This window comes from Ictidomys tridecemlineatus, chromosome 5, assembly GCF_052094955.1.
Source record: "Ictidomys tridecemlineatus isolate mIctTri1 chromosome 5, mIctTri1.hap1, whole genome shotgun sequence".
Taxonomy (NCBI): Eukaryota; Metazoa; Chordata; class Mammalia; order Rodentia; family Sciuridae; genus Ictidomys; species Ictidomys tridecemlineatus.
In genome coordinates this window covers 33,319,626-33,346,926 of record NC_135481.1, presented here as the reverse complement: position 1 = coordinate 33,346,926, position 27,301 = coordinate 33,319,626, and the positions used below count along the sequence as shown (strand labels likewise).

The 27,301-nt window shown below is 38.7% G+C and overlaps 1 protein-coding gene across 16 annotated transcripts in view; it reads left to right on the top strand.

Moving 5' to 3' along the window:
* Window positions 1-9,955, top strand: part of Sema6d (semaphorin 6D) — a 579,921-nt gene extending 569,966 nt beyond the window's left edge. For 5 of the 16 annotated variants that reach the window (XM_078049659.1, XM_078049658.1, XM_078049657.1 and 2 more), the window contains 12 exons: window positions 287-406; window positions 1,089-1,177; window positions 1,901-2,118; window positions 2,282-2,413; window positions 2,745-2,900; window positions 2,993-3,166; window positions 3,988-4,128; window positions 4,224-4,301; window positions 4,702-4,802; window positions 5,171-5,227; window positions 6,727-6,894; window positions 8,660-9,955. In XM_078049659.1, the coding sequence (XP_077905785.1) occupies window positions 287-406; window positions 1,089-1,177; window positions 1,901-2,118; window positions 2,282-2,413; window positions 2,745-2,900; window positions 2,993-3,166; window positions 3,988-4,128; window positions 4,224-4,301; window positions 4,702-4,802; window positions 5,171-5,227; window positions 6,727-6,894; window positions 8,660-9,948 (2,723 nt within the window). In that variant the 3' untranslated portion in view covers window positions 9,949-9,955. The remainder of the gene's footprint in view (window positions 1-286; window positions 407-1,088; window positions 1,178-1,900; window positions 2,119-2,281; window positions 2,414-2,744; window positions 2,901-2,992; window positions 3,167-3,987; window positions 4,129-4,223; window positions 4,302-4,701; window positions 4,803-5,170; window positions 5,228-6,726; window positions 6,895-8,659) is intronic. The other 11 variants (XM_078049671.1, XM_078049661.1, XM_078049662.1 and 8 more) reach the window with 11 other exon arrangements.
* The last annotated feature ends 17,346 nt before the right edge of the window (window positions 9,956-27,301 follow it).

Sequence of the window (27,301 nt, the reverse complement as noted above, 5' to 3'; positions counted from 1 at the left end):
AGGATATTGTGGTGCTCAGGTATTCTGAACACGTGGCTCTGTTGTCAACTAAGCCAGTGACCCTGAATAAGTTGCTTAGCTTTTGATATTTAGATCCCTAATCTATAAAATTAAGTAATGCCCTGGGCCAAACAGTTAGAGGTTGATTGTGAGCATCAGGTGCAGGTTTGTCGTGTAGACAACGGTAACACAGGTGAAAGCACCACAGAAGGTACAGCACTCTAGGTAGGCTGACACACTGCAGGATAATTATGGTTATTTTACCAAATTATAACTTCGGTTTCAGATGGGAAGCTGTATTCTGCCACAGTGGCTGACTTCTTGGCCAGTGATGCTGTAATTTATCGAAGCATGGGCGATGGATCTGCCCTTCGCACAATAAAATATGATTCCAAATGGATAAAAGGTACCTTTGAAGAGCCATGGCGTGGGGTCGCCGAGAATAGTGGGATAACTCATGTGGGAAGAGTAGCCAAGGCCATCAGGAAGCTCAGTGCATGACTTTATATTGTTCATCTGGAATAAGGACACCTGCTTTGGTGAATGAGAGCCTCTGTGAGGATTGAGGAGACTAGCAGGCATGTCAGGAAGGTTAGTTCATCCAGGCCTTTATCCAAAGATGACCTCAAAGCAAAACAAAATGAGACCCATCTTCTCTTGATGTACTGATTTGTCTAACTCTAAATGCACATAATACTATGTGCTCACTCCTTTTTACCTGTCTTGGAAAGGTAATTGATTAGTCTATATCTGTAGTTGTTTTGTTCTTTAGATTTTAGAAGTTGAGTTTTTTTTTTTTATTCTCAATGTAAGAGATTTTTTTCCCCTAGTTAAATAGGTTAATGAATAAATCTGTTGAAACAAAGACCTTTGCTGAGGTTCAGTTCCCTGCAGGCGTTTTTACAGTCCATTAGCTGACTTTGAAGACGGTGGGTTCCCTGAAGCTTGAACGCACCCATATTGGGACTCCTCTAAATCATGGCCTTGAATGTAACTATGCAACATCTGTCAGTCATACCTAGCAGTCGGGGTCATATGCTAATTCAATTATCCTTTAGGAACCAGTTCGTTTTCCATTTTTCTTTCAGAGCCACACTTTCTTCATGCCATAGAATACGGAAACTATGTCTATTTCTTCTTTCGAGAAATTGCTGTAGAACATAATAATTTAGGCAAGGCAAGTATATGTACTTGATTTGTATTGTGGACTTACACTGCATGGGATTGAGACCACTTTGGTAATTATGGATGCTCTCTTAGCATGTTTTCCAGCACTCAGTTCAATGCATGTAAGGCCAAGTTCAGAGCTGGGTTGCTTATGGTGAGAATAATTGCTAGAAAACACCTGAACAATGGCCAGAGTGGGAATAGCAGTCTTGGGCCTTGAGATGTTTTCATTTCTTTTCTTTCACCATAGAGAATGTTCTACAGGTACCCTTGAGCTATGGAGGCTCCTTTTACTCTCTTGAAATCCATTCATAGTGGAGACTTTTTTCAGTGTCAAAAGGCAGTATAGAAAGTAGAGGCTCCTGTTCAATTTAAAGTGTTTCAATAAAAAAAAACACATGTGATCTCAAAGCATTGCAGTCCCTTCTATGCCACATTTCATTAACAGTATGAGAAGCAAAGTTAGAAAAGAGTAGGAATGATTTTCATTCAACAGGCAGTCAGATAGCTCAGGTCTGGGGAGCAATTTTGGCAGAATAAGAAATTGGTCCTTTTTACTTGCAGGTAAATCTAGTTTACATTCTTACCATATAGACCCCTAGTGAGAAGGCTGCTAGATTCTTTTGAACCAGATATCTTTAGCATTTTCTGCCCCTCCCTGAAATAGCAGCATTTTGTTTCCATTTCTCTTCCATGTTCCTAACTCCCTTGCTTTGCTTTTGTCCCTGGGCAGGCTGTCTATTCCCGAGTGGCCCGCATATGTAAAAACGACATGGGTGGCTCCCAGCGGGTACTGGAGAAACACTGGACATCATTTCTGAAGGCACGGCTTAACTGTTCTGTCCCTGGAGATTCGTTTTTCTACTTTGATGTTCTGCAGTCTATTACAGACATAATACAAATCAATGGCATCCCTACTGTGGTAGGGGTGTTTACCACTCAGCTCAACAGGTAAGAACAGATCCCTGGCACTTCAAACGATATTCTGAGCTTGTTTGTCAGAACCAAGCATGGGCCCATTGTCAACAGGCTCTTCTTGATGGCTTTCTTTCTCTCTCTCTCTCTCTCTCTCTCTCTCTCTCTCTCTCTCTCTCTCTCTCTCTCTCTCTTTTAGCATTCCTGGTTCTGCAGTCTGTGCATTTAGCATGGATGACATTGAAAAAGTATTCAAAGGACGGTTCAAAGAACAGAAAACACCAGATTCTGTTTGGACAGCAGTCCCTGAAGATAAAGTTCCAAAACCAAGGTAAAGAAAAACGTTGAAAAGGATTTTTTGTCTTGAACAAAACCCTGTGGACATTGGTAGCCTCATCCATCCATCCTCAGAGAACAGCTGGGCCAACCTCCCATACCAGGGAGGGGTCCTATGCAATTCTCTGACAAAGTCAGTAAACATGACCCTGTAACCTACCACCCCAAGAATGTGAATGTGAAGAACCCATTGAATTCAGGGTAATAGATTGCTTCTCTGGTTTTGCTGACTCTTTGCTTTCTTGACCTCTTCTTTCAAAATGTGCACTTACTCCTCTATATAGTTGGGGCGGGGTGGTGATAAATGAATACTGTTTTCCTTTCAGGCCTGGCTGTTGTGCAAAACATGGCCTTGCCGAAGCTTACAAAACCTCCATCGATTTCCCGGATGAAACCTTGTCCTTCATCAAATCCCATCCCCTGATGGACTCTGCTGTTCCACCTATTGCTGATGAGCCCTGGTTCACAAAGACGCGAGTCAGGTGAGATTGCATGGGCAACAGGGACCTGTTGGCATATTGCCTGCTCTCTTGCTGTTGGCATCCAGCTCTGACTTCCCCACCTTCTCTGACAGGTACAGATTGACGGCCATCGCCGTGGACCGTTCTGCAGGGCCCCACCAGAACTACACAGTCATCTTTGTTGGCTCTGAAGCCGGTGTGGTACTTAAAGTTTTGGCAAAGACCAATCCTTTCTCTTTGAATGACAGCGTATTACTGGAAGAGATTGAAGCTTACAACCATGCAAAGTACGTATATTTTACGAGAACGCTCTTCAGCACTATCCAAAAATTTCCTGAATATTTCAGCTAGTCATTTCCTTTCAGCTCTCTGAATTAGTGGTGGTTTGGCATATTAGTGATTTTTTTTTCCCTCACTGAAATAAGTCCTGGACTTCTTTAGTTTTTGTTGTTGTTGTTTGTTTGTTTGTTTTTTGTTCCTTAGCTCACTAGGGCAAGGAAAATGAACAGTTGATAAGTTTAAAAATAATTCAGCCCTGTTTTTCACCTGTGGAAAATGAGAACATTTTAGCAGTACCCCTCTTACCTTGTAGATATATTTCAGGATGCTACATGTGGCAGACAGTTGGTTGCAAGCACACACATGCACAGAATATATTTATAGTTTTGCATTTTCTTCCAACCAGTAAAATATAAGAGATTATTTGGAAAATTAAAACAAACATAACATGAAGCAAAGAAGACTTAGGAGAGATCCAGAAACATGTTGCATGGAAAGATTTAAATTTATGAATCATTATCCTTTGAATTCCTTAGGGTCCAACATGTCCTTCACGTGTGCAATTCCCTTTGACCATCCTAACAGGAAAGCAATCTTTATAAACCCATGTCCAGCCTGAAACTTAACCATCCATGCAAAGACATAGCAGATGAATCACATAAATTATTAATTCCCAAACTGTGTCCTTGCCTGGTTTATTACCAAGACTATTCCTTAGGATTTCCCCAGTTCTCTGGAATTGCAAAACCATACCACATCTGCCTTGTATATTTTTGTGTAGTTTTTGATTGACTAAACCTATGACTTCAACATGTATCCCATAAAATAGGTGCAATGCTGAGAACGAAGAAGACAAAAAGGTCATCTCATTACAGCTGGATAAAGACCACCATGCGTTGTATGTGGCATTCTCCAGCTGCGTTATCCGCATCCCCCTGAGCCGCTGTGAGCGGTATGGATCATGTAAAAAGTAAGATCATGTTTCTTTAGGTACACAGGGGTTTATAGCCTCAAAACCTTGGATGATGAGAAAATTCACGCCACATTCTGTTTGGTTTCATACAGATCTTGCATTGCATCTCGTGACCCATACTGTGGCTGGTTAAGCCAGGGAGCCTGTGGGAGAGTGACCCCAGGGATGCTGTAAGTACACTCTGCCATATTAACTATGAACTGTCTCCTCCAGGTCTCTAAAGCTGGAAATCTTAGAAAACTTAACTGTTACACTACTTTTTCTTTTGCTCTCTTGTTTGTTTGTTTGTTGTTGTTGTTATTGTTTTGCTCTTTCTTTTTTTTTGATATGGGAGAAGGATAAAAGGAAACCTGAAATGTAAGAGGGTTGGGAAATTGTAGACATAGTAATATTTATGGAAAAGGGAAGCAGAAAAAAAATACACTTCTGTTACATGTTCTCCTAAAATTTTAACAGAAATAGTCATTTTAGCAAGCTATGTTGAAATGTGGATTGGTTGTCTCTGCCCGTTCTTACTAATCAGTCTGTGTTCTTGGTTCTGCTCTGGATGTCACTTGTGTTCCTATGAAGGCCGCTAACTGAAGACTTCTTTGCTTTCCATAACCACAGCGTTGGAGGATATGAACAAGACACAGAATATGGCAACACGGCCCATCTAGGGGATTGCCATGGTAAGACGGACTCTTCCATTCCCTCCTGCCTCTTCTTTTGACATTTGCACGTGAACATTATTTTACAATAAGCCTTTTAATGCCTTGGGACACATACCACCTAGCATTTAACTTGAACTTCGCAAAAGCTGAGCCGTTTGGTCATGGGGATTCATTAGAAAAGAATCTTACTTTTTTTTTTTTTTAATTTTTATTTTTCTTCACCATTTACAATTTTGTAGAAAATCTAGAGAAGAGTAGTCTAACCAGTAGGTTAATCTTTTAGTTTGTAGTCTTTTCTTTTGACTTTTTTAGTTAATTGGAATTCATAAATTTTTGCTTTCTTTTGGTTACTTTTTACTGATTACTTGTTCCTTTAATTCTTTTAGAAATTTTGCCTACTTCAACTACACCAGATTACAAAATATTTGGCGGTCCAACATCTGGTTAGTTTTTTTTCATTTTTTTGAATTAACAACCTTTTCTTTCCTTCAGTTCAGCATTTTCAGCCCCTTCTCCCCTCCTTTTGCGCAGTTTGGCAGCCCTTCATTTTTCTGCTTTGACTCATAATCCCACTGACGGCACCAGAAGACTGTTTCTCACTCAGCACTTCCCCCTGTGTAGCATGTTAACAGTCATCATTGACAAGGCACACCCCTTAAGAAAAGTCAAGTGGGTTGACATGAACTGCATTCCAGCTGCACGCACGCCCACCCGAGCTTCCTTCTTTCTCACCTTTGCATCATGAATGTTCCCTGTGGCCATCTGTGTTCAATGGATGGCAGGATCTCATAATTTTCCCCTTCTCACCTTCCCTAAGACCTAGTAAACAAATACACATTTCCCTCCAAAAAAAATGTGTATTTATGAGTTTTAAAGACCTTTTTTGAATGTTTTGTGGGAATCCTGGGATCTCTGAATGTCATGGGGTCAGTGCTGTGAAAAAGGCTTCTGCTGGGTTTTGATGTACTACGATGTCCATGGGCTCTCCACATCCTCTGTCTATATCTGTTGAAGAGCCTCAGTCTGTAGGACTATGGCACCGTTCTTAGTTGGGGGTCTCTGTTTTAGCCTGAAAACATTGGCCTACATTTGGAGGAAATCTACTTGGTAGAAATCAATAAGAGGCCTGCTAAAAGGTTAAGTGATTCTCAGTTCTATTGCTTCTTCTGGGACACGCTGTGATTTCATTTCTCAGGAGGGAGAAAAGGATAGCAGGTCTTATGTATCAGAACACCCTTATTCTGTTTGTAAATACCATTTATTTTTGCGTGAGTTGATGCTAACTCTTTGGAAGAAATTCCCCAGGCGTTTTGGAGAACATGGTACTTTACTGTAGACAGGAGGCCCTCAGTGCAGTTGAGAAGTCTACAGATAGACAGGAGGCCAGTGAAAAAGCAGAACAATCTCTCAGGCAGGGCTGGTTTATCAGGTCCAACATCAAGTGTTTACTCGGACTTAACCATTTATTTTATGATGAACTTACATTGTAGCTTCCCCAGCAAAGGAAATAAAGTTTCCAACCATCTAGGAAAGTACTGTTTAAAATACACACACACACATACACACACACAGAGAGAGAGAGAGAGAGAGAGAGAGAGAGAGGAAATGATGTTGTCACACAAGAGAATGAGAAAATGGCAAATAATCTGCACTGGGATTTCTATTAGCTTTTCCATGGGCAGCATTAATACCAAACAGAGTCAGTAGGAATGGCTTAATGTCTTTTGAAATCTGCTTAAAGTGTCTTTACTGTTAAATTTGAGGTTCTATTCGTCCCTTGAAAGAAAGGGATTTGGTGTAGTTTCCTCAGGTGTGTTTGTACAAAATCTTAGAACAAGCTTTCTCATTACATTAACTTAAAGTTTGCTTAAAAATGCAACAGACCAATCAGAAAAGCCTTCTGATATTACCCATGTTAATGAACATCTGTTTGCCACCACAGACATGGAGGTATCTTCATCTTCTATTATCACAGTGGCAAGTATCCCAGAAATTACACCCAAAGTGATTGATACCTGGAGACCTAAACTGACGAGCTCCCGGAAATTTGTAGTTCAAGATGACCCAAACACTTCTGATTTTACTGATCCTTTATCGGGTATCCCAAAGGGTAAGGCCGCATCAGGGAACTCATCTCTAACTGTGCAGAAACCTGATTCCAAACATCTCCAAGAAGGGTGCCCTTCTAAGGTGGATCCAAGTGGAGCTGCTCTTACTGCCCCTCCAGTTCCACTGGCCACAGGGACTCTGGCATTCTGTGGTTATATCTGAGTGCATTTGTGCAGAGATGAAAGGGGCGGAAAGCTGTTGAAGACATGGCTCGTGAAACAGCCACTCAGACAATCTAATCTGTGTTGATTTCTGTCTGGGGAAGCTGAGAGGCTGTTGAATATCAGAGAATTTCGAGGGTTGCCCTTGCAACATCAAAAAACAAAACTCACTAATTGCAAATATCCTCATATCAGATGTTTTGTCTAGGAGCCTTTCCCAGCCTCTCGTTTAGCTTCAATCCAAAGTGCAATATCAAAAGGATATGTGAGGTAACAAGTTGCTTGAATGCCACAAGCAATAAAGCATAACAGAGCACTTGTCCGTAACTATCACTTTCAGTCCATAACAGCAGCAGTTATAAAATAGCTGCCTATTGCCTTTACTTATTAGATAGATTACTCCAGAAAAAAAAAAATCTATTCCTTAGTGCTTACTAAACCATGGTATCAGGTTTCCAATCAGTTTTTATGCACTGTTTTTTGTCGATTATGATTTACATCTGTTGATTTTGGTTTTATATATTTTCATTGTAAACAATTTTATAATCATTCTTCTCTCTCTCTGCTTTGTTTTCTTTAGTAATATCATTTCTTTTTGCTTCTCTTTCTTGGTCTCTCACTATGCCACTGAATTCCATAACCCTGAACATAACCCCGAACAACTAATGTTCAAAGGCCTTAATACTAACCTAAAACAACACAATCTTCAAAATCCCTCTTACTTACTTATTCTGGGACAGCTGTGTGTATAGCGTGTAACAGACTTGGATACCTCTTAAACTAACATTTCTTTGATTGACTGTTAGATGTCTGTGGTTGCATTACAAATTACAATAATTAAAAACTATTTCAATCTTCTCCTTCTAGGTCTAATTTAAATATTTCTCAAATACCTCCAAATAATTTAATGATATTACTTAACTAATGCATAATATATTTCCTTACACTGTCTGGATTTCTTACATAGCAGGTTATTCAAGAGTGCTTCACCCAAAATAGAATGAAAAAAAAAAAAAAGCAAACATAAAAGTATATTTAGCTATATGTAGCTAACAATGACCAAGTAGATGCTTTAAGTTTGTGACCAATCTATGTGTTTTTATCCAGTTAATTTAACATAATTGTATAACCATAATTATTTTAACATAATATATCTTCATGCTAACTCATACATTTCCCTAATCACAGCAGCTGACTTTAATCCTGACTTATGAATTAGGAGAAAATCATGAGACAAAATATTTTATGGGATTAAAATTAGCTGTTTAGAAAATATATAACTTGTAACTCTATTCTTAAGGCAGAAATTGTTAACATTTCTAACAACTATTAGAAGAGGGATTGGAGGGGGAAAGAACAGAAAAATATAGATTAATGGGAGATTAGAGTTATTCTGGTATCTGCAGCAATCATATGTGGTTCTGGGGCTCCTATTGTGATTAAAGAAAAATATATAACATATGTGGAATTTTGGAGTCTAACTGACCCTCCAAGCTAAGCACATGGACAGTGTCGAAGGTAGTGTTATCTCAGTGGAAGCCATTTGCTGTTTAATGTTGTTGTTAAAAGCACTTCATTCAAACCTGTCCTGTGTGTCTGTTGCAGGTGTGAGATGGGAAGTCCAATCTGGAGAGTCCAACCAGATGGTCCATATGAACGTCCTCATCACCTGTGTCTTTGCTGCTTTTGTTTTGGGGGCGTTCATTGCAGGGGTAGCAGTATACTGCTATCGTGATATGTTTGTCCGGAAAAACAGAAAGATCCATAAAGATGCAGAATCCGCCCAGTCATGCACAGATTCCAGTGGAAGTTTTGCAAAACTGAATGGTCTCTTTGACAGCCCCGTCAAGGAATACCAACAGAATATTGATTCTCCTAAACTCTATAGTAACCTGCTGACCAGTCGAAAAGAGCTGCCACCCAGTGGAGATACAAAATCCATGGTGATGGACCATCGAGGCCAACCTCCAGAGCTGGCCGCTCTCCCCACACCAGAGTCTACTCCTGTGCTTCACCAGAAGACCCTGCAGGCCATGAAGGGCCATTCAGACAAGGCCCACGGCCATGCAGCTTCAAGGAAAGAAACCCCCCAGTTTTTTCCTTCTAGTCCTCCCCCCCACTCCCCACTAAGTCATGGGCATATCCCCAGTGCCATTGTTCTTCCCAATGCTACCCATGACTACAATACATCTTTCTCAAACTCCAATGCTCATAAAGCTGAAAAGAAGCTTCAAAGTATTGATCACCCTCTTACAAAGTCATCAGGTAAGAGAGATCACCGGCGTTCTGTGGATTCCAGAAATACCCTCAATGATCTCCTGAAACATCTGAATGACCCAAACAGTAACCCCAAAGCCATTATGGGAGACATCCAAATGGCCCACCAGACACTAATGCTGGATCCCGTGGGACCTATGTCTGAGGTCCCACCCAAGGTCCCCAACCGGGAGGCATCACTCTATTCACCTCCTTCAACACTCCCCAGGAATAGTCCAACCAAGAGAGTGGACGTCCCCACCACTCCTGGGGTCCCAATGACTTCTCTGGAAAGACAAAGGGGTTATCACAAAAATTCTTCCCAGAGGCACTCTATATCTGCTATGCCTAAAAACTTAAACTCACCAAATGGTGTTTTGTTATCTAGACAGCCTACCATGAACCGTGGAGGATACATGCCCACCCCCACGGGGGCGAAGGTGGACTACATTCAGGGGACACCCGTGAGTGTTCATCTGCAGCCTTCCCTTTCCAGACAGAGCAGCTACACCAGTAATGGTACCCTTCCCAGGACGGGACTAAAGAGGACACCGTCCTTAAAACCTGATGTGCCACCAAAGCCTTCCTTTGTTCCTCAAACCACATCTGTCAGACCACTGAATAAATACACTTACTAGGCATCGAGTGTGCTATTCCTGTGTGGCTTTATCCTGTCCGTGTTGTTGAGAGGATGATGTTGTAAGGGTACCTTTAGGACAAGAGACTTGCTTATATTTTAAAAGAACCAAGTGGCCAAAGAGACTGTCACTTTGGCAACATCAGAACTTGCCACATGTAGCGGCGGCAGCGAGGCTTCTGTGTATTGGCCTGAAAAACAAAGGAAGGTGCTGGTCATTCCATTTCTTTTATTGGAAGCTAAAGCGATGTGTAGCTCCCAAGGGCTACCTTACCAGTATCAAGAGCTGATACAGTACTCAGAAGAATCTGTGAACAAATACTTGAAAATGGGTTCAATTTAGACTGCCCTTGTGTGTGGTCTTCCCATTAAATGTGAACATTTTAATATGTATGCATTCACCTTGCCTCTTGCACAAATGTCAAAAAAAAAAAAAAAGATGGTAATGTCTCAAAGAAACAAACTTGTAGGTTACCAAGCAGTTTGCTAAAAATTCAGTCTTTGACCCAAACTGTAGCATTTTTTTCATATGTGGCATTTTTTTTTCATGCCACCAACAAACTGTGTTGCAAGTATGTGTGTGCATGTGTGTATGTGTGTGTGTGAGAGAGAGAGAGAAAGTTCTGCACCCACTAGGATGTGTTTAGGTGCCCATTGTGTCTTTTTGTGCTATGGAGTTGTTTACATTGAGCATGACTGAACGAGACACCAACTTCTTCCTACAGCCCATTGGGTTCAGCTTTGAGAAAGGAACACAATCGAGGCTCCTTTGGCTGTCAGAATGATGAACTTAATTTATGTGGTACCCAATGCCAGAATGTAAGAGTTCCAAGTAATTTTGTGCTGCTATTCATTAAAACTTCTATTCCAGTCTTGCCACCTTAAGAAGCTAGAGATATTATGAGGTATCCTTGATTTATCCACCAGTATTCGGTAGTAAAATTTGCCCGTCCACTGTGAATCAAAGCCTGAGTCACGCTATTTAACCTCGGACACACCATGAAGAGTTTCTTTTGATGGTGTTTGGTTGTTTCCCATATGTTAATTTTTTCCTCCTTGACCTCCTCCCAACCCCCAAGGCAAAAGAAAAATAGAAAAATAAAAGACAAAAGAAAGGCATATGAGGACATTGTAATTGGCTTAGCAGGAAGGGTCATATGACCCACCCGTGGTGCAATCATGTTGTCTATGTTGTGTTATGTGAGAATTTTCTCCTAAGTCATGCAGGTAATGACAATATACTGTAAATACCCCATGTGAGTTTACCTGAATCTGTGCATTTTGTGCCTTATTCATGAGAATGATAGAAGTACTAAAATATGTCAAGTGTTTTCAATATAGCACATCACTTACTGAGTGCCAGTTGTAAATGTTTTCCAACCAGCACCTGAAAAGACTTTTCAAAAACCATAAAAGCAACCTAGAACAATTAATTGTTAAACAACCCCTCTGAATAGCAGCATTACCTCCTTTGCCATGATAAACATTCCACTCCTGCTTTCCTAAGGATGAGACGGTGATAATGTGAAGTCAAATGAGGTTTCCCGGGGAATGTGACACCTGCGGAAACCATCTAGAGTCATTTGTGCATAGTTTGGCAGAAACCACTTACAGTTGATGATGTGCAACCCCAATGACTATTTCAGTTAATATGCTGCACACCACCCAATTGTTTATTGAACCTAATCTAGAAAGGAACGCGGCAGAGGAAGGCTCCTGACCTAGTCAGACAAATAAGTTCAACTGATTTCGTGTGATCATGCTGATGTTACTTGGGGGAGGATGGGATGCAGACGACCAGATCATTTTTATACAGAATGTAGAATACTGATGCAGTTATTCTTTTCCTTTGAGAACATTGTTTTTTATAAAGAACATGATTTCCTGTGATCTCTGGAAGCTCAAAAGCTAAAATGTCTGTTCTTGAAACACTTCTGCTTTGCAACTAAAATATTACAGATTAATAATAAATTAAACCAACCAATGATAAACACTACTCAGTCCACCAACAACCAACGTGTTTGAATTTACCTTACCAATATTAATCCCAGCGTGGTAACTCTGTGTGACCCCAGATAACATTTTGTAACATTGTGCTGCCTTGTAGTTTGTAATGTGAGTTCTATCAGTATTTATGTTGGAATTTCTAACATTGAATCTAGTCTCTATCCTGTTAATTTAATTTTTAAATGCTTTATCCATTTGTGCAAAGGTAAACACAGATTGTATCTTTTTTAATGGTACGGCATAAAAAAAAGTAACCCTAAAGTGAAGTGGCTCTATACTGTTTTATAGAGTACTTTAACATGTATAGATATCTTGTAAACTTGTATTGTGGATGTGTAAATAATATGTACTTTGGGTTTTTAACACCGCATGTAAAGTCAAAATAAAATATACAAATCATTATATCCTGCCTCTTGATATTGAAGAGGTTTATAATGTATCATATTTTCTAAGTCAGTGGACAGCAGTGAGAGTTTCTTTTAAAATCTACCAAAATATTCCTATCTGGAATGTTTGCTCTCTGATCACAATTGCACTGCTGTGCTCTCCTTGGAAGGCTGATATTGAAGGCCAGCACCTCTGAAAAATGAGAGAGAGAGAGAGAGAGAGAGAGAGAGAGAGAGAGAGAGAGAGAGAGAATTCAGAGAACCCGATGAAATATGGCACAGCATCAGTCATCAAATGCTGTAGGCACACACTCAAGTGGCTCACAATGCTCATATATCTGGTTCAACAGACATTTTTAAAATTCATGATTTGTATCCCTATGTGAAATTTTAAAAGTAATTTTAGTTCAAAGTTATAACTAACAAATTGGGCTTTGGGGTATATGGAATTTCTCCATTTCATTGTTGCAGTTGAGTAGAATATATTAGAAGATACATTCCCTAAATATTGACATGGAAGGTAAAAATATGAATCCGTGGTTCCTCCCTCAGCAGGTGATGGCTGGTGGCTGCCACTGCCCTTGTGGATGTTGAGGGTGGGAACCATTTCTGAGAGGTGATAGGATGGTTGCAGCGATACCTGCCCTCTTGGTTCTTCTCTTTGCTTCTTCTGGCCAAAACCCAGCTATACTTCTAGGACCATGTTTTCCCAGGGAGCCCAGCAGCTTTTTGCAAAAAGGAAACATTGCCATATTCCTGTCTTGGGTCTTGCTCTCTCTCCCAGAGCCATCTAATTAGCAGTGTGGCATTTTGGGGTCACTGCAGTGGCACAAGGTCCTTTTTCATTGTTGTAGTGGCATGCCATACCCGAGACAGATGATGATGAGTTTGCAAGAATCCTTTTGTGAGAGAAAAAGATTGGTGGAAGGCCTGTTTGCTGCTTTTCATAGCTACAAGCACTACAGCAGGGTGTGCAGCCAGGCAGTGTGGGGGCCAAAGCATCCAAACCCCACCCATGACCTGAAGGAAGTCTCTGACTTGTGAGCCCACTGTGGTGCTGAAGACAGAGGGTGGAAATGCCCCCACCATGTGCAAAATTAATTTGTAACTCTAAAGAGTTTGGATGAATGGATGAAGGAAGAGAGAATTCAAGAGAATGTATCTTCCACCTGTTTCTTTCTGGTCTTTTTTAGCAATGTGTTATCTTCCTTTACATTGCCCATTTCTATTAAAATGATATTTATTATTACCTACAGCTATTATACCAGTTTTTCTGGGTTCAGTTTATTTCTTCCTTCTAAGAAGTACATCTTTCCTCTTTTTATAAAAGTTCTCATCTTTTTAAAAAATCCTTTGATAGTTTAATAAAGGCTACGGACTGAAAGATGATTTTCATTTTTTCTTTATAGGAAATTTACAGTCCCCTAAACCACATCTCTGAATCCTCATGATAAATGCTCAGAGAAGTAGGATGAGAGAACTTGGAGCTTTTCATGGGAAACACATGACAAAACTAGAGAGTAAAGGCACAAATAAAATGAATTAACCAGAACAGGACTCTCATGCTCTGGTTCCAGAAATCCCATTAGCTGGGTATATAGGTTCCTCTAGGAAGTGGCACCTTTGAAGCCAGGTGGAGCACTTGAAGTGCTGATAAGGCTAAGAAGAAAAGTTGTCTCTCATGCCACACATCATGCCTAGATGCTGGCCTGGCACCATGAGGTCTCACCCTTCTGACATCTGAGAGAGGCCAACTTTCTCTCATCTTCTCCCCACTCCTCCCCCTTATCCTTGTCAGACTAGGGGAAAAGAACAAGGATCCAAAACAACCCTCTGGAGATGTGGCTCATTGGTAGAGCACTTGCCTGGCATGCATGGTTCCATCCTGGGCACTGCATAAAAATAAAAATAATGAATAAGACCCTCAGTTAACACCCTCAGTTCAGGTCTGGGGAGCTGGGGTCTAATTCTGACTCCACTCATCAAGGGACTAAGGCACTCCATCTCTTGGAATTTGAATTCACTCATTTTTGAAAAAAGATGGTTCGACATCCATTTCTCTGACAGTTCTATTGTCTCTGTCAATTCTGTAATTCTATTACTTATTTTATGAATGCTATGTTTAAATATTGCTCATTCAGTTGCTCAGTTTGTAGGCTATTTATGGACGTGTGAGGCCTGTTCCCTGTTAGATGTGCGATATATGTGAGATTAGCAATAAAGTAAGGCATGATAAACAATGCACTTTAAGCTATTTAGCTTGGATCTATATTTGATGTTTACTCTTTTTGCATATATAACATGTTAAACACTTAAATCCCTGCCAGTGTTGCATTCTTTATCAAATAGATGTGATACCATAAACAGAGAGGAATGGACTTATAATAAAATCAATCTAATTCTTGGGGGATGCAAGAAAAAGGATGAAGGGGGAGGTGAGTGATGTCGTGAACATTCAGACCATGAATCAACTAGAATTCACATTTAAAGGAAAACAGCATATTTCTAGCCCTTGTCTTTTGATATAATTCTTTTTAAAATTAGGTATTGATTACAGACTGATAAATCTCCAGAACATTCACTTGAGTGTATCTTAGACTCTTATACTGGGTTTCGGTGAAGGAAAGTATAAAAACATAGCATGCTTTATATATGCACTACTACTTATGAATGCTCTTCATTTTATGAGAAGGTCCTGATCAGTGCTGCTACGATCAGTGCTGCTTCAAGCCAGGTAGAGAAGGGATGAGAGAGAAGTTTTGTCAGTATCCAACAGCCCTGTCCTTTGGAACTCTTTGTACTGATGGGAATGTCCTATATCAGTTCCATACAATATGGTAGCCTAGCATATGGCTACTGAGCACCTCAAGTAGGGCTAGCACCTATGAGGCACTTACTATATTGAATGGCACCTGTGTAGAGAGCAATCACTGCAACTGGCACAACAGTTATGGGATATTTAAATCTGATTTTAAAAATTAAATTAAAACACCTTGTATATGTTTATGTATCTACCCTTGGACCTCACAAAGATTTGGCCTTGCATTTTATCACCCAGTCAATCACAGTCAAGTTTGTGGTGTGTTTCCTTATTTAGAAACTAGATAGGCACATTCATTGGCCCCCAAGAGAGCATCAGCATTTGGCTTGTTTTCTTTTTCCTGAAAAGAAACCAAGAAGACCCAGAATTTCTTGGTTTCTCTTAGGTTTTCCCAGTGCTTTTGAGTTAATCCCCAATAAGCATTTTTTTTTTCTAAAGGGATGCAATTTGTCAGGTAAAGAAATTAAGGTCAATGGTTCTGAGACAACTGTGCATATAATATAAAACTAAATGACAATCAATTCACAAACCAGGCCTAATTCACATATTCTTACACTCATGCCTGGTGTGCCAACTCCCTGAAGGGGATGAAAAGGGAGTATCTGTGTTCAACCAGAAAAAAAAATGACCTCTCTCCAATACTTCATGCATAATGAGGAAGAATAAAGAAGGTAAAATAACTGTAGAATTCACAGGTATGTGTGGAGACTCCAGTGAAAAATGAAATCCTGAGTAAAATCAGGGGCAAGCTGAGCCATTCTACTATACATTTCAGAACAATTGTTTGAAAAAAGAATCCATGCTTTGAGTTAGCCTCGCTATCTAGGCTGAAAGCAACCAAAGAGGATGAATTCAGAGATGTTACAGGAACTAACTTGATGTGTCCAAATTGTACCATCTAAGGTTCTGGGCATCCTGCCAGATTGACATCTGTGGACTGTCAGAGAATCTCTGGAGAGAATTCACTTATTTCTTATTTTGGAATTTTTTTCATATTGAGCTGGGGTTGCATATTGGGATTTAAACATGGTTGTAATCTTTCCACTGCTCCCTAGGTAGAGGGAGGCATAGGAGTCACACTTGATCTTCAGGAAAATGTTTTCTGATCATTTGAGGCTGGCTAGCTTTCTGTGAGGCAGAAGCATGCACACAGAAAAGACCTGTTAAAGAAACAAATTTGATGTCAGACTTTGAATCTTATCCTCAGTCAGTTGGCAGGGCCTGGCCAGACATTTGTACCCCTTAGTGCTAATAAGCATGTATTGAAGAAGCATACACACTTTCCTGGCATTTGAAAATCAAGTTCCCAAATAAAAGGTTTATAGTACTCTTTAACCATTCTCAAAGGAGCATTCCACTGGCTTTGGGGACAGCTTCAGAAAGTACAAAAAGGAAAGGTAAGCCTTGAAATACGCGGATTTGAAAATCTTGAGTGGTAGTGAACATTCAATAAATTAGTTCAGTGATGTCTGGGACTGAGAGACAGAGCTATTCACTGGTTCAACAATCTAAATTTTTGTTGTTCAGTAGGTACCTAGGTGATTCATAAAGACCCAAACAAGATTCCCTCTGACTTGACAATAGCTTCTTCAGGCTATGGATAATCTCATCAGATTCCCAGGATTTAGAAACTATTTTTTCCCACTACATATGGAACCCACCTCCGCCAAATTGGAAATGATTGAACTCATGATATTTGGTAATTTACTTAAGATATATCATCAGTGAATGGAAATGGCAAAATACTAAAACAGGAATGTGGCAGAATTCAAATGATTTGTGTGTGTATATACATATACACAAGTGTAAAAGACTGGAAAGAAACATACAAAGATAATAAAAACTGGCTATTCTCATTAAAACTGACATATCAGTTTGAAATAGGCTTCATTCAAGCATATTTCTGGAAACTCTTTATAAGTTTTTACTCTGTTTGAATTTAGAACGAAAAAGAGAAATCCTGGAAACAGCTCCTGACTTTTTGTTGTTGTTGTTGTTGTTGTTAACTGGGTCTCAAGAGAAGATGGTCCCTGTTCATCGCTAAAAAGAAACTCCTGAATGGTTTGATTTAGCCACAAGGGAGATGCCAATGACTATAATTAACCTTAAAGTCCTTTGGTTTCTAAAGTGTCTAGACAAAGTTTTTCTTTCTTAATAAAAGATGTTGGAACTCTGAAATAGGAAAATTGTGAAGCTACCATAAGGCAGAAAAGACATTTTGTCGGGAAAACCCAGGAGTGTGGTGGTAGCTGGGCTGGGTGTGAGCAGAAGGCTGGGAGTCCAGAGGAAAAGCAGGATAAGAAGCTGCTGGGCTCTTCTTCTATCTGTCCCAGAGGACAATGACTCAGAAAGCTGGACAGCCTCTTTTTCTCCTTTGTCTTCTCTCTTTCACATTCAAGAACACAGAAAGAAAGGCAGAGGGTGAATAAAAGAACAGGCAGCTTTGAGGACAATGAGATGATTTTGGTAATGACAACTTGCAAAAATACAAAATAATTAGGAAAGTCAAATCCTCTCCTGTGTGACAGCACCCAGTTGAGGATGTCAGGGAACCACACCCCTTTACAAAATTCCCTGCCACTCCTCCCACACTTGTAAAACATTGAATTTTCTCAATTTAACAAGTCCTCCCTTGGAAGAAGTGACTGTGCTCCTCCTGCTATTAAGGGAATCTATAATGCACTTTATGCGACTAAGGAGATTTTCATCTGAACCAGTATAGCTTGTCAAAGTGAAATTGGCGTTTCAAGACCTAGCTACACGTCCTGTTCTTTGTTGGAGATTCTGCAGTTCCATCGCACCTTGTAAGTGTCAATTACCAAGGCGATTCAATAGGAAGATCTTGCTCCCTGAGAAAGAGCCTATGATATAAAAGGGATAAACACACTACACAGAACAGAGGGTGTACCTCAATAGTAGTGCAGCTCCACATGCTCAAGTCCCTGGATTCCGTCACCAGCAACACACACACATACACACACACACACACACACACAAAGCCTCTATAGAGAAAATACCTCCCATTGTTGAAAAAGTGTTCATCATCACATATCTGGATGTATGTCTTTTGGTTTTAGATTGGTCTCATAACACCAGGGAATAACAGATCTCTCTGGAGGAAGAGTACTTTTGTCAGCTTTACATATGAAATCTCCCCTGTTGAATAACATTAATATCTCAATCTCCAGTACCTAAAATAGGTATCTTGGCCCACTGAAAACACATTGATTATACCCAGCATAGTGGTGGTGCACACCTGTAAACCCAGTGATTCCAGAGGCTGAGGCCTCGGAGGCTCATACGTTCAAAGCCAGCCTCAGCAATTTAATGGGACCCTCAGCAACTTAGCCAGACGGTCTCAAAATAAAAAAATGAAAAGGGCTGGGGATGTGGCTCAGTGGTAAAGTATCACTGGGTTAAATCCCCAGTACCAGGGGGAAAAAGTAAACAATAAAAACATGTAGGTTACAACTTTGTAAGCCCCTGCTGCTCTGGGCCCTACACACATTTGGTGAGCATCCAGCAGCCCCTGGTCTAGCACAGTTGCTGCCCTATGCCTGTTAGGATAGTGACTAAGAGCCACAATTATTATTATTATTATTATTATTATTATTATTATTATTTTGCATTCCTCTTTGAATGGTCTTACGGCTTTCCCGATGCTCTTATTTTTTGCATCTTTTGTTCTCTCCATTATTCAGACATCCATATATTTAGGGAACTATTTAGAAGAAATACAAGACTCTGATTAACCACATTTGACAGAAATCTATAGGGCCATCCCTGTAGAAATGTATCTAACAACTATTGGGTTTTGTTCACATTTGATTAAAACACAAGAGTAAAAGTCGTAGTTCCTAAAAACAAACAACAGCATAACACAGCACAATAAGCATCCTTGGTAGAATAGTTGAATTTTAGAGTTTTGTGGAAAAACAACTCCCGTTGCTGTTGAATAAACCTTGAAAAAGGAGAGGAGTATGCAGAGGATGAATTCCTCCCCATTCTGCAACTCCAAACAGTCCACTATTTGGGGGGCAAAAGTCACGGGGAAACATGGGATGTTTAGAAATGCAGAACATCATTCCAAGGACTTGCGGTTCTCTCAAGGGACAGAGGGCAGCTTTGAGAAGCTTAGGAAGGACAAAATTAACTACAGACTTGCACTGGAAAAGTAGAAGGGAATGAAGGGTCTTAAAAACTAAACAGAAACATCAAGAGGCCCAGAAAATTTCTCTACATGCAAGCAATTAAATGAAAGACAGAAAAGTATTTAGAGAACATTTTGTTTCATAATTCTGATACCCTGGTGTGCCCAACAACAAAGTATTAAGTAGACCAGGAAGTTCTGTACTTACTTTTAATTTGATTCTTTGATAAATGTGTAAGGAATTAGAAAAGGATGTTGAATGATAATGAAAACAGAGAGAAGTTGGGCAGCCATGGGTAACATTTAAAGATTTATAAGTGAGCCAGGCATGGTGGTACATGCCTGTAATCCTAGTGGCTTAGGAGGCTGAGGTAGGGGATCACAAGTTCAAAGCCAGCCTCAGCAAATCAGTGAGACCCTGTCTCCAAATAAAATATAAGAAAAGAGCTGGGAATATAACTGAATCATTAGGAATCCCGAGTTCAATCCCAGTCCCACACACAAAAAAAATTATAAGTGAGGTAACTGGATGTTTGTATGTACTTGAATTTCAAAAATATACTGCAAGATCCTATTTTGGTAAATAAATAGTGGTATACCCCATCACATAAGCATATACATATTTTATGATTTAAATAAATATTGAGAAAATTATTGAAGGATAAACACCAGGTGTTAACATATGTTACTGGGTAAGATACAGTAAGCCAAAAACTATAGTAACAATAATGACAGAATGTGAGAGGAAGAATGACCATAGTAAAGAGCAGATAGGTTATAGTTAATTCAGGCGTGAATTTACTTGGGGAGAAACAAATACATGGAAGATCAACATTGTAGGTAGTCTACCCAGTCACCATCTGTCTAACTTGTTCTAACTATCAGTCACCATCTAACTTCTAACATGTTCAAAGAGATTGCCTCCCTTCCGAGGCTGAGGCAGGAGGATCACAAGTTCAAAGCCAGCCTCAGGAAAAGCAAGGTGCTAAGCAATTCAGTGAGACCCTGTATAGGGCTGGGAACATGGCTCAGTGGGCAAGTGCCCCTGAGTTTAATTCCCAGTAGTCAAAAAAAAAAAGATTGCCTTCTGCAGAGGCTGAAACTGCAAAGTACTTCCTCTTCTGATTTCTCACAAGGTGAAGACAGGGAACTGTGACCCAATTCTAGCTAGAAGACTCTGAGCAAAAGACTGAGAGCTTGGGGGAAGTTTTTTTGCCCTAATAAAAAGGTAATACATAGGAGAAACTCCTTACTATGAAATTTAGCAAGAGACGTATAGTGTATAGATCTGCAGCCACCATCTTGGTACCATGAAAGCAGACTAGAAGGAAGGCACACACAATCATGACAGCAGACCAAAGAGATGCAAAGCCCTCAAGATTTTGATGGATATACAGGGTTGCTGAACTAACCAACATTGCAGACTCACATGTCTAGATTTCTTATCAAGAGGAAGATCATTATTTTTCTGTTCCTTTGTTGATCAGATACTTTTTCTCCCAGATGACAGCCCCCAAAACTAATGGTCTCCAACATGGTCAAAGTGGTCTCAAGAGTTGATGGGTTATGGAAACAGATGGCATAGAAATCCACCCCCCATCTATATCTCTGTTCACATATAATTTGCTTTATATTAGTGATTTTCAGTCTTGACTGCATATTAGAATCACCTGGGAGGTTTTTGTTTTGTTTTGTTTTGTTTTTTAATATCAATGTCTGGGCTACATCTCAGAACCATTCAATCAGCATCTCTGAGGTGAGTCCAGGCATTGGTATTTTAAAGTGTTCTCCACAATATTCTGATGAGTTGTCAGGGTTGGAATCCCTTACTTTCCTATATATTCTAAAAACTCGTGTACATATTGTTCAACTGCTGCTATAAAATTATCTTGTTTTAGTGTTATATTCTCACATAACATATTATATAAACTTAGAGGATTATAGCCACACTCATTTATTAGCTCACACTTCTGAAGATCCATAATAACGGGGAAGCTAAGTTGTCTGTTAGTGAAGAAGAGATATCTCCTGAAGAGGGTTGGAAGGAGTTCCCAGAGGCTGGGTGGGGGGACTCAACTCCTTGATATATATGACAGAATAGAATATCAGCATGTGTCAGTGAAGGTACAGAGATTTATTTAGAACAGCAAGTACTACACATTCAGGGAGAATGGGGGCTATAGCAATAGTGAAAGATGAGTGTTGGTTCCCGGCTGCTCTCTTAAAGAAAACTTGGTAAGGGGTGGGTATGGGAAGGTATGGGGGGATGACAACTTTCCGGTGATCACAAGATTGTGATCACCTGAGATCACATTCTGAGGGTCCTTAGGACATGGTCTCCATTATCTGATTAAAAGATGAAGCTGGAAAGTTTCCTATAATATAAATTTCTTAAAATATATCTTTCTTTGCTTAATCTACTTATTGATGAACAAATTTGCAGTGTACCATGTGATAGTCACAGCAAGTGAATTTACAGTTAACTTTAAGATTCATAGGTTTCCCAGAAATTTTGGAGTGACAGGCCTGAAAAAGTATAAGGAATCTTACGTTAAAATAATATTTCCTGCCCTTTCTATATGCCTTCTTCTTCCCCTCCTCTTCCTCCTTCTCCTCCTCCTTCTTTTTCTTCTTCATTTCTTCTGTTCTACCTCATCTCCTGGGTCTCACACAGTTGTAATGAGAATGTAATCTGGACTATGCTCTAATCTTGAAGCTCTGGGGAAGAATCTGCTTTCAACCTTTTAGGCCATTGGTAGAATTTACAGTCTTGTGGTAGTAGGACTGAGGTCCCAGTTCTGTGGCTGACTGTCAGCTGAATCTGATCTTTTAAAAAAAAATTATTGAATTTTTAAAAATAAATGACAGCAGAATGCATTACAATTCTTATTACACATATAGAGAACAAATTTTTATATCTCTGGTTGTATATAAAGTATGTTCACACCAATTCATGTCATCATACATGTACTTTGGATAATGATGTACATCACATTCCACCACCCTAGCTAACCCCCTGCCCACTCTCTTCCCCATCTAACCTTCTGCCCTGTCTAGAGTCTGTCTATTCCTCCCATGCTCCTCCTCCTTACCCCACCAGAATAAGTCACCTTATATCAGAGAAAACATTTGGCATTTGTTCTTTGGGGATTGGCTAACTTCACTTCGCATTATCTTCTCTAACTCCATCCATTTACCTGCAAATACCATAATTTTATACTCTTTTAATGTTGAGTAATATTCCATTGTGTATATATGCCACATTTTAAAAATATTTTTAGCTGTTGATGGACCTTTATTTTATTCATTTATTTATATGTGGTGCTGAGAATTGAACCCAGGGCCTCTCACATGCTAGGCAAGTGTTCTATACTGAACCACAACTCAAGCCCTTTTTATCCATTCATCTACTGAGGGGCATCTAGCTTGGTTCCACAGTTTAGGTATTATAAATTGTGCTGCTACAAACATTGATGTGGCTGTGTCCCCATAGAATGGTGTTTTTAGGTCCTTTGGGTATAGACTGAGGAGGAGCATAGCTGGGTCAAATGGTGGTTCCATTCCCAATTTTTCAAAGAATCTCCATACTGCTTTTCATATTGGCTGCAACCAATTTTCAGTCCCACCAGCAGTGTATAAGTGTGCCTTTTACCCTACATCCTCGCCAACACTTATTGCTGTTTGTTTTCTAAGTAGCTACTATTCTGACTGGAGTGAGATGATATCTTAGAGTAGTTTTGATTTGCATCTTTCTAATTGCTAAAGATGATGAACATTTCTTCATAAAATTGTTGATTGATTGTATATCCTCTTCTGAGAATTGTCTGTTCAGGTCCATGGCTCATTTATTGATTGGGTTATTTATTTATTTATTTTGGTGTTTAGCTTTTTGAGTTCTTTATATATCCCAGAGATTACTGCTCTAGCTGATGTTTGAGGGGTAAAAATTTGCTCCCAAAATGTAGGCTCTCTATTCACTTTACACATTGTTTCTTTTGCTGAGAAGAAACTTTTTAGTTTGAATCCATCACATTTATTGATTCTTGGTTTTAATTCTTTTGCTATAAGAATCTTATTAAGGAAGTTGGGGCCTAATCCCACATGGTGAATATTAGGGCCTACTTTTTCTTCTATTAGATGCAGGGTCTCTGATTTAATTCCTTAAGTCCTTAATCCACTTTGAGTTGAGTTTTTTTCATGGTGAGAGATAGGGGTTTAATTTCATTTTGTTGCATATGGATTTCCAGTTTTCCCAGCACCATTTGTTGAAGAGGCTGTCTTTTCTCTAATGCATGTTTTTGGCACCTTTGTCTAATAGAAGGTAATTGTAATTTTGTGGATTAGTCTCTGTGTCCTCTATTCTGTACCATTCGTCTACCAGTATGTTTTGGTGCCAATACCATGCTGTTTTTGTTACTATTGCTCTGTAGTATAGTTTAAGGTCTGGTATACTGATGCCACCTACTTCTCTTCCTGCTAAGGATTTATTTAGCTATTCTGAGTCTCTAATTTTTCCAGATGAATTTCATGACTGCTTTTTCTATTTCTATGAGGAATATCAATGGGATTTTGATCAGAATTGCATTAAATCTGTATAGTATGGTCATTTTGATAATATTAATTCTACCTATCCAAGAGCAAGGTAGATCTTTTCCATCTTCTAAGGTCTCCTTTGATTTCTTTCTTTAGGGTTCTGTAGTTTTCATTGTATAGACCTTTCACCTCTTTCATTAAGTTGATTTCCAAGTATTTTTATTTTTACTTTTTGAGGCTATTGTAAATGGAGTAGTTTTCCTCATTTCCTTCTCAGAGGATTTGTCACTGATATACAGAAATGCCTTTGATTTATGGGTGTTGATTTTATATCCTGCTACTTTGGTGAATTCATTAACTACTTCTAGAAGTTTTCTGGTGGAGCTTTTTAGGTCTTTTAGGTATAGAATCATATTGTCAGCAAATAGTGCCAATTTGAGTTCTTTTTTTCCTATATGTATCCCTTTAATTTCTTTCATCTGTTTAATTTCTCTGGCCAGTGTTTCAAGAACTATGTCAAATATAAATGGTGAAAGATGACATCCTTGTCTTGTTCCAGTTTTTAGAGAAAATGCCTTCAATTTTTTTCCATTTAGAATGATGTTGGCCTGGGACTTAGAGTAGATAGCCTTTATGATGTTGAGATATGTTTCTGTTATCCCTAGTTTTTCTAGTGTTTTGTACACAAAGGGGTGCTGTATTTTGTCAAATGCTTTTTCTGCATCTCAAAAAAAAATTTTATCATCTCAAAAAAAATTGAGATGATCATATGATTCTTATCTTTGAGTCTATTGATGTAATGAATTACATTTATTGATTTCTGCATGTTGAACCAAACTTGCATCCCTGGGACGAATCCCACTTGATCGTGGTACACGATCTTTTAGATATGTTTTTGTATTCGACTTGCCAGAATTTTATTGAGAATTTTTGCATCTATGTTTATTAGAGATATTAGTCTGAAGTTTTCTTTCTTTGATGTGTCTTTGCCTGGTTTTGGAACCAGGGTGATATTGGCCTCATAGAATGAGTTTGGAAGTACTGCCTATTTTTCTATTTCCTGAAATAAATTGATGAGCATTGGTATTAGTTCTTCTTTAAAGATTTTGTAGAACTTGGCTGTGATTCCATCTGGTCCTGGGATTTCTTGGTTGGTAGGCTTCTGTTGGCGTCTACTATTTCAACACTCGATATTAGTCTGTTTAAATTATGTATATCATCCTGATTCAATCTGGGCAAATTGTATGACTTAAGAAATTTGAGAAAATAAAAAAATAAAATTACTCCAACACCTAGAAACTAAAAAATATGCTACTTAATGAGCAATGGGTTGAAGAAGACATCAAGGAGGAGATTAAAAATTTTATTCATTTATTTATTTGTGGTACTGAGAATTAAACCCAGAAATTTGTCAATGCCTTCAATATCTTCTATTTTTTAGAGTATAAGATTTCAAAATAATTTCTAATTATCCTCTGTGTTTCTGTAGTGTCTGTTGTGATATTACCTTTTTCATCACATATGCTGGTAATTTGAATTTTCTCTCTTTTTCTCTTTGTTACCATAGCTAAGAGTCTATCAATTTTAGTTATTTTTTTCAAAGAACCAACTTTTTGTTTTGTCATTTTTTAAAATTGTTTCTATTTCCTTGATTTTATCTCTAATTTTAATTCTTTCTTGCCTTCTACTGCTTTTGGTGTTGACTTGTTCTTCTTTTTCTAGGGCTTTGAGATGTGTAATGTTAGGTCATTTATTTGTTGACTTTTTTTCCTTTTAAGGAATAAACTCTATGCAATGAACTTTCCTCTTAGTACTCCTTTCATAGTGTCCCAGAGATTTCGATATGTTGTGTCTATGTTCTCATTTACCTCTAGGAATTTTTTAATCTCCTCTTGATGTCTTCTTCAACCCATTGCTCATTCAGTAGCATATTTTTTAGTTTCCAGGTGTTGGAGTAATTTTTATGTTTTATTTTCTCATTGATTTCCAATTCCATTCCATTATGATCTGACAAAATGCATGGTAATATCTCTGCTCTTTTGTATTTGTTAAGAGTTGCTTTGTGGCATATTATATGGTCTATTTTAGAGAAGGATTCATATGCTGATGTGAAGAAAGTGTATCCTCTTGATTCAGGTTGAAATATTCTATATATGTTAGTTAAGTCAAAGTTATTAATTGTATTATTGAGATCTATAGTTTCTTTATTCAACTTTTGTTTGGAAGATCTATCCAGTGGTGAGAGAGGTATGTTAAAGTCACTCAAGATTATTGTGTTGTGGGCAAATTGACTCTTGAACTTGAGAAGAATTTGTTCAATGAACATAGCTGCTCCATTGTTTGGGGCATACATATTTATGATTGTTATGTCTTGTTGGTGTATGGTTCCCTTGAGCAGTATGTAATGCCCATCTTTATCCCTTTTGATTAACTTTGTCTTGAAGTCTACTTTATTTGATATAAGAATGGAAACCCCTGCTTGCTTCCACAGTCCATGTGAGTGGTATGATTTTCCCCAACCCTTCAACTTCAGTCTGTGTATGTCTATTCCTATCAGATAAGTCTCCTCCAGGCAGCATTTTGGGTCTTTTTTTAAAATCCAATCTGCTAGTCTATGTCTTTTGATTGGTGAGTTTAAGCCATTAATATTTAGGGTTATTATTGAGACATGGTTTGTATTCCCAGCCATATTTGTTTATTTTTATTATTTAACTTGACTTGATTTTCTTCTTTGATTAATTTTTCCTTTAGGGTACTACCTCCCTCTGCTAATTTTTATTGTTGTTTGTTTCCTCTTCATGGAATATTTTTCCAAGGATGTTTTGTAGTGCTGGTTTTCTAGCTATAAATTCTTTTAACTTTTGTTTATCATGGAAGGTTTTTATTTCATCATCAAGTCTAAAGATTAGTTTTTCTGGACACAAGATTCTTGGTTGGCACCCATTTTCTTTCAGAGCTTGATATATGTTGTTCCAGGATCTTCTAGCTTTCAGGGTCTGTGTTGAAAAATCTGCTGTTAACCTAATTGGTTTTCCCCTATATGTAATCTAATTCATTTCTCTGATGGCTTTTAAAATTCTCTCCTTATTCTGTATGTTGGGCATTTCTATTATAATGTGGCTTGGTGTGGATCTGTTGTGATTTTGTACATTTGGCATCCTGTAGGCTTCTTGAATTTGGATTTTCAATTCATTCTTCATGTTTGGAAAGTTTTCTATTATTATTTCATTGAATAGATTGTTCATTCCTTTGGTTTGGACCTCTATGCCTCTATCCCAAGAAACCCTAACATGGTTTTATAACATTATCACTGTCTGATCTACGTTCTTTTCAAGATTATATTCATTATGTCTTATCTTCCAAGTGGTCTACTCTGCTGGTGATGCTTTCATTTGTACTATTAATTTGGTTTATTGTTTCTTTCACTTCAAGGATTTCTGTTTGGGTTTTTTTTTTT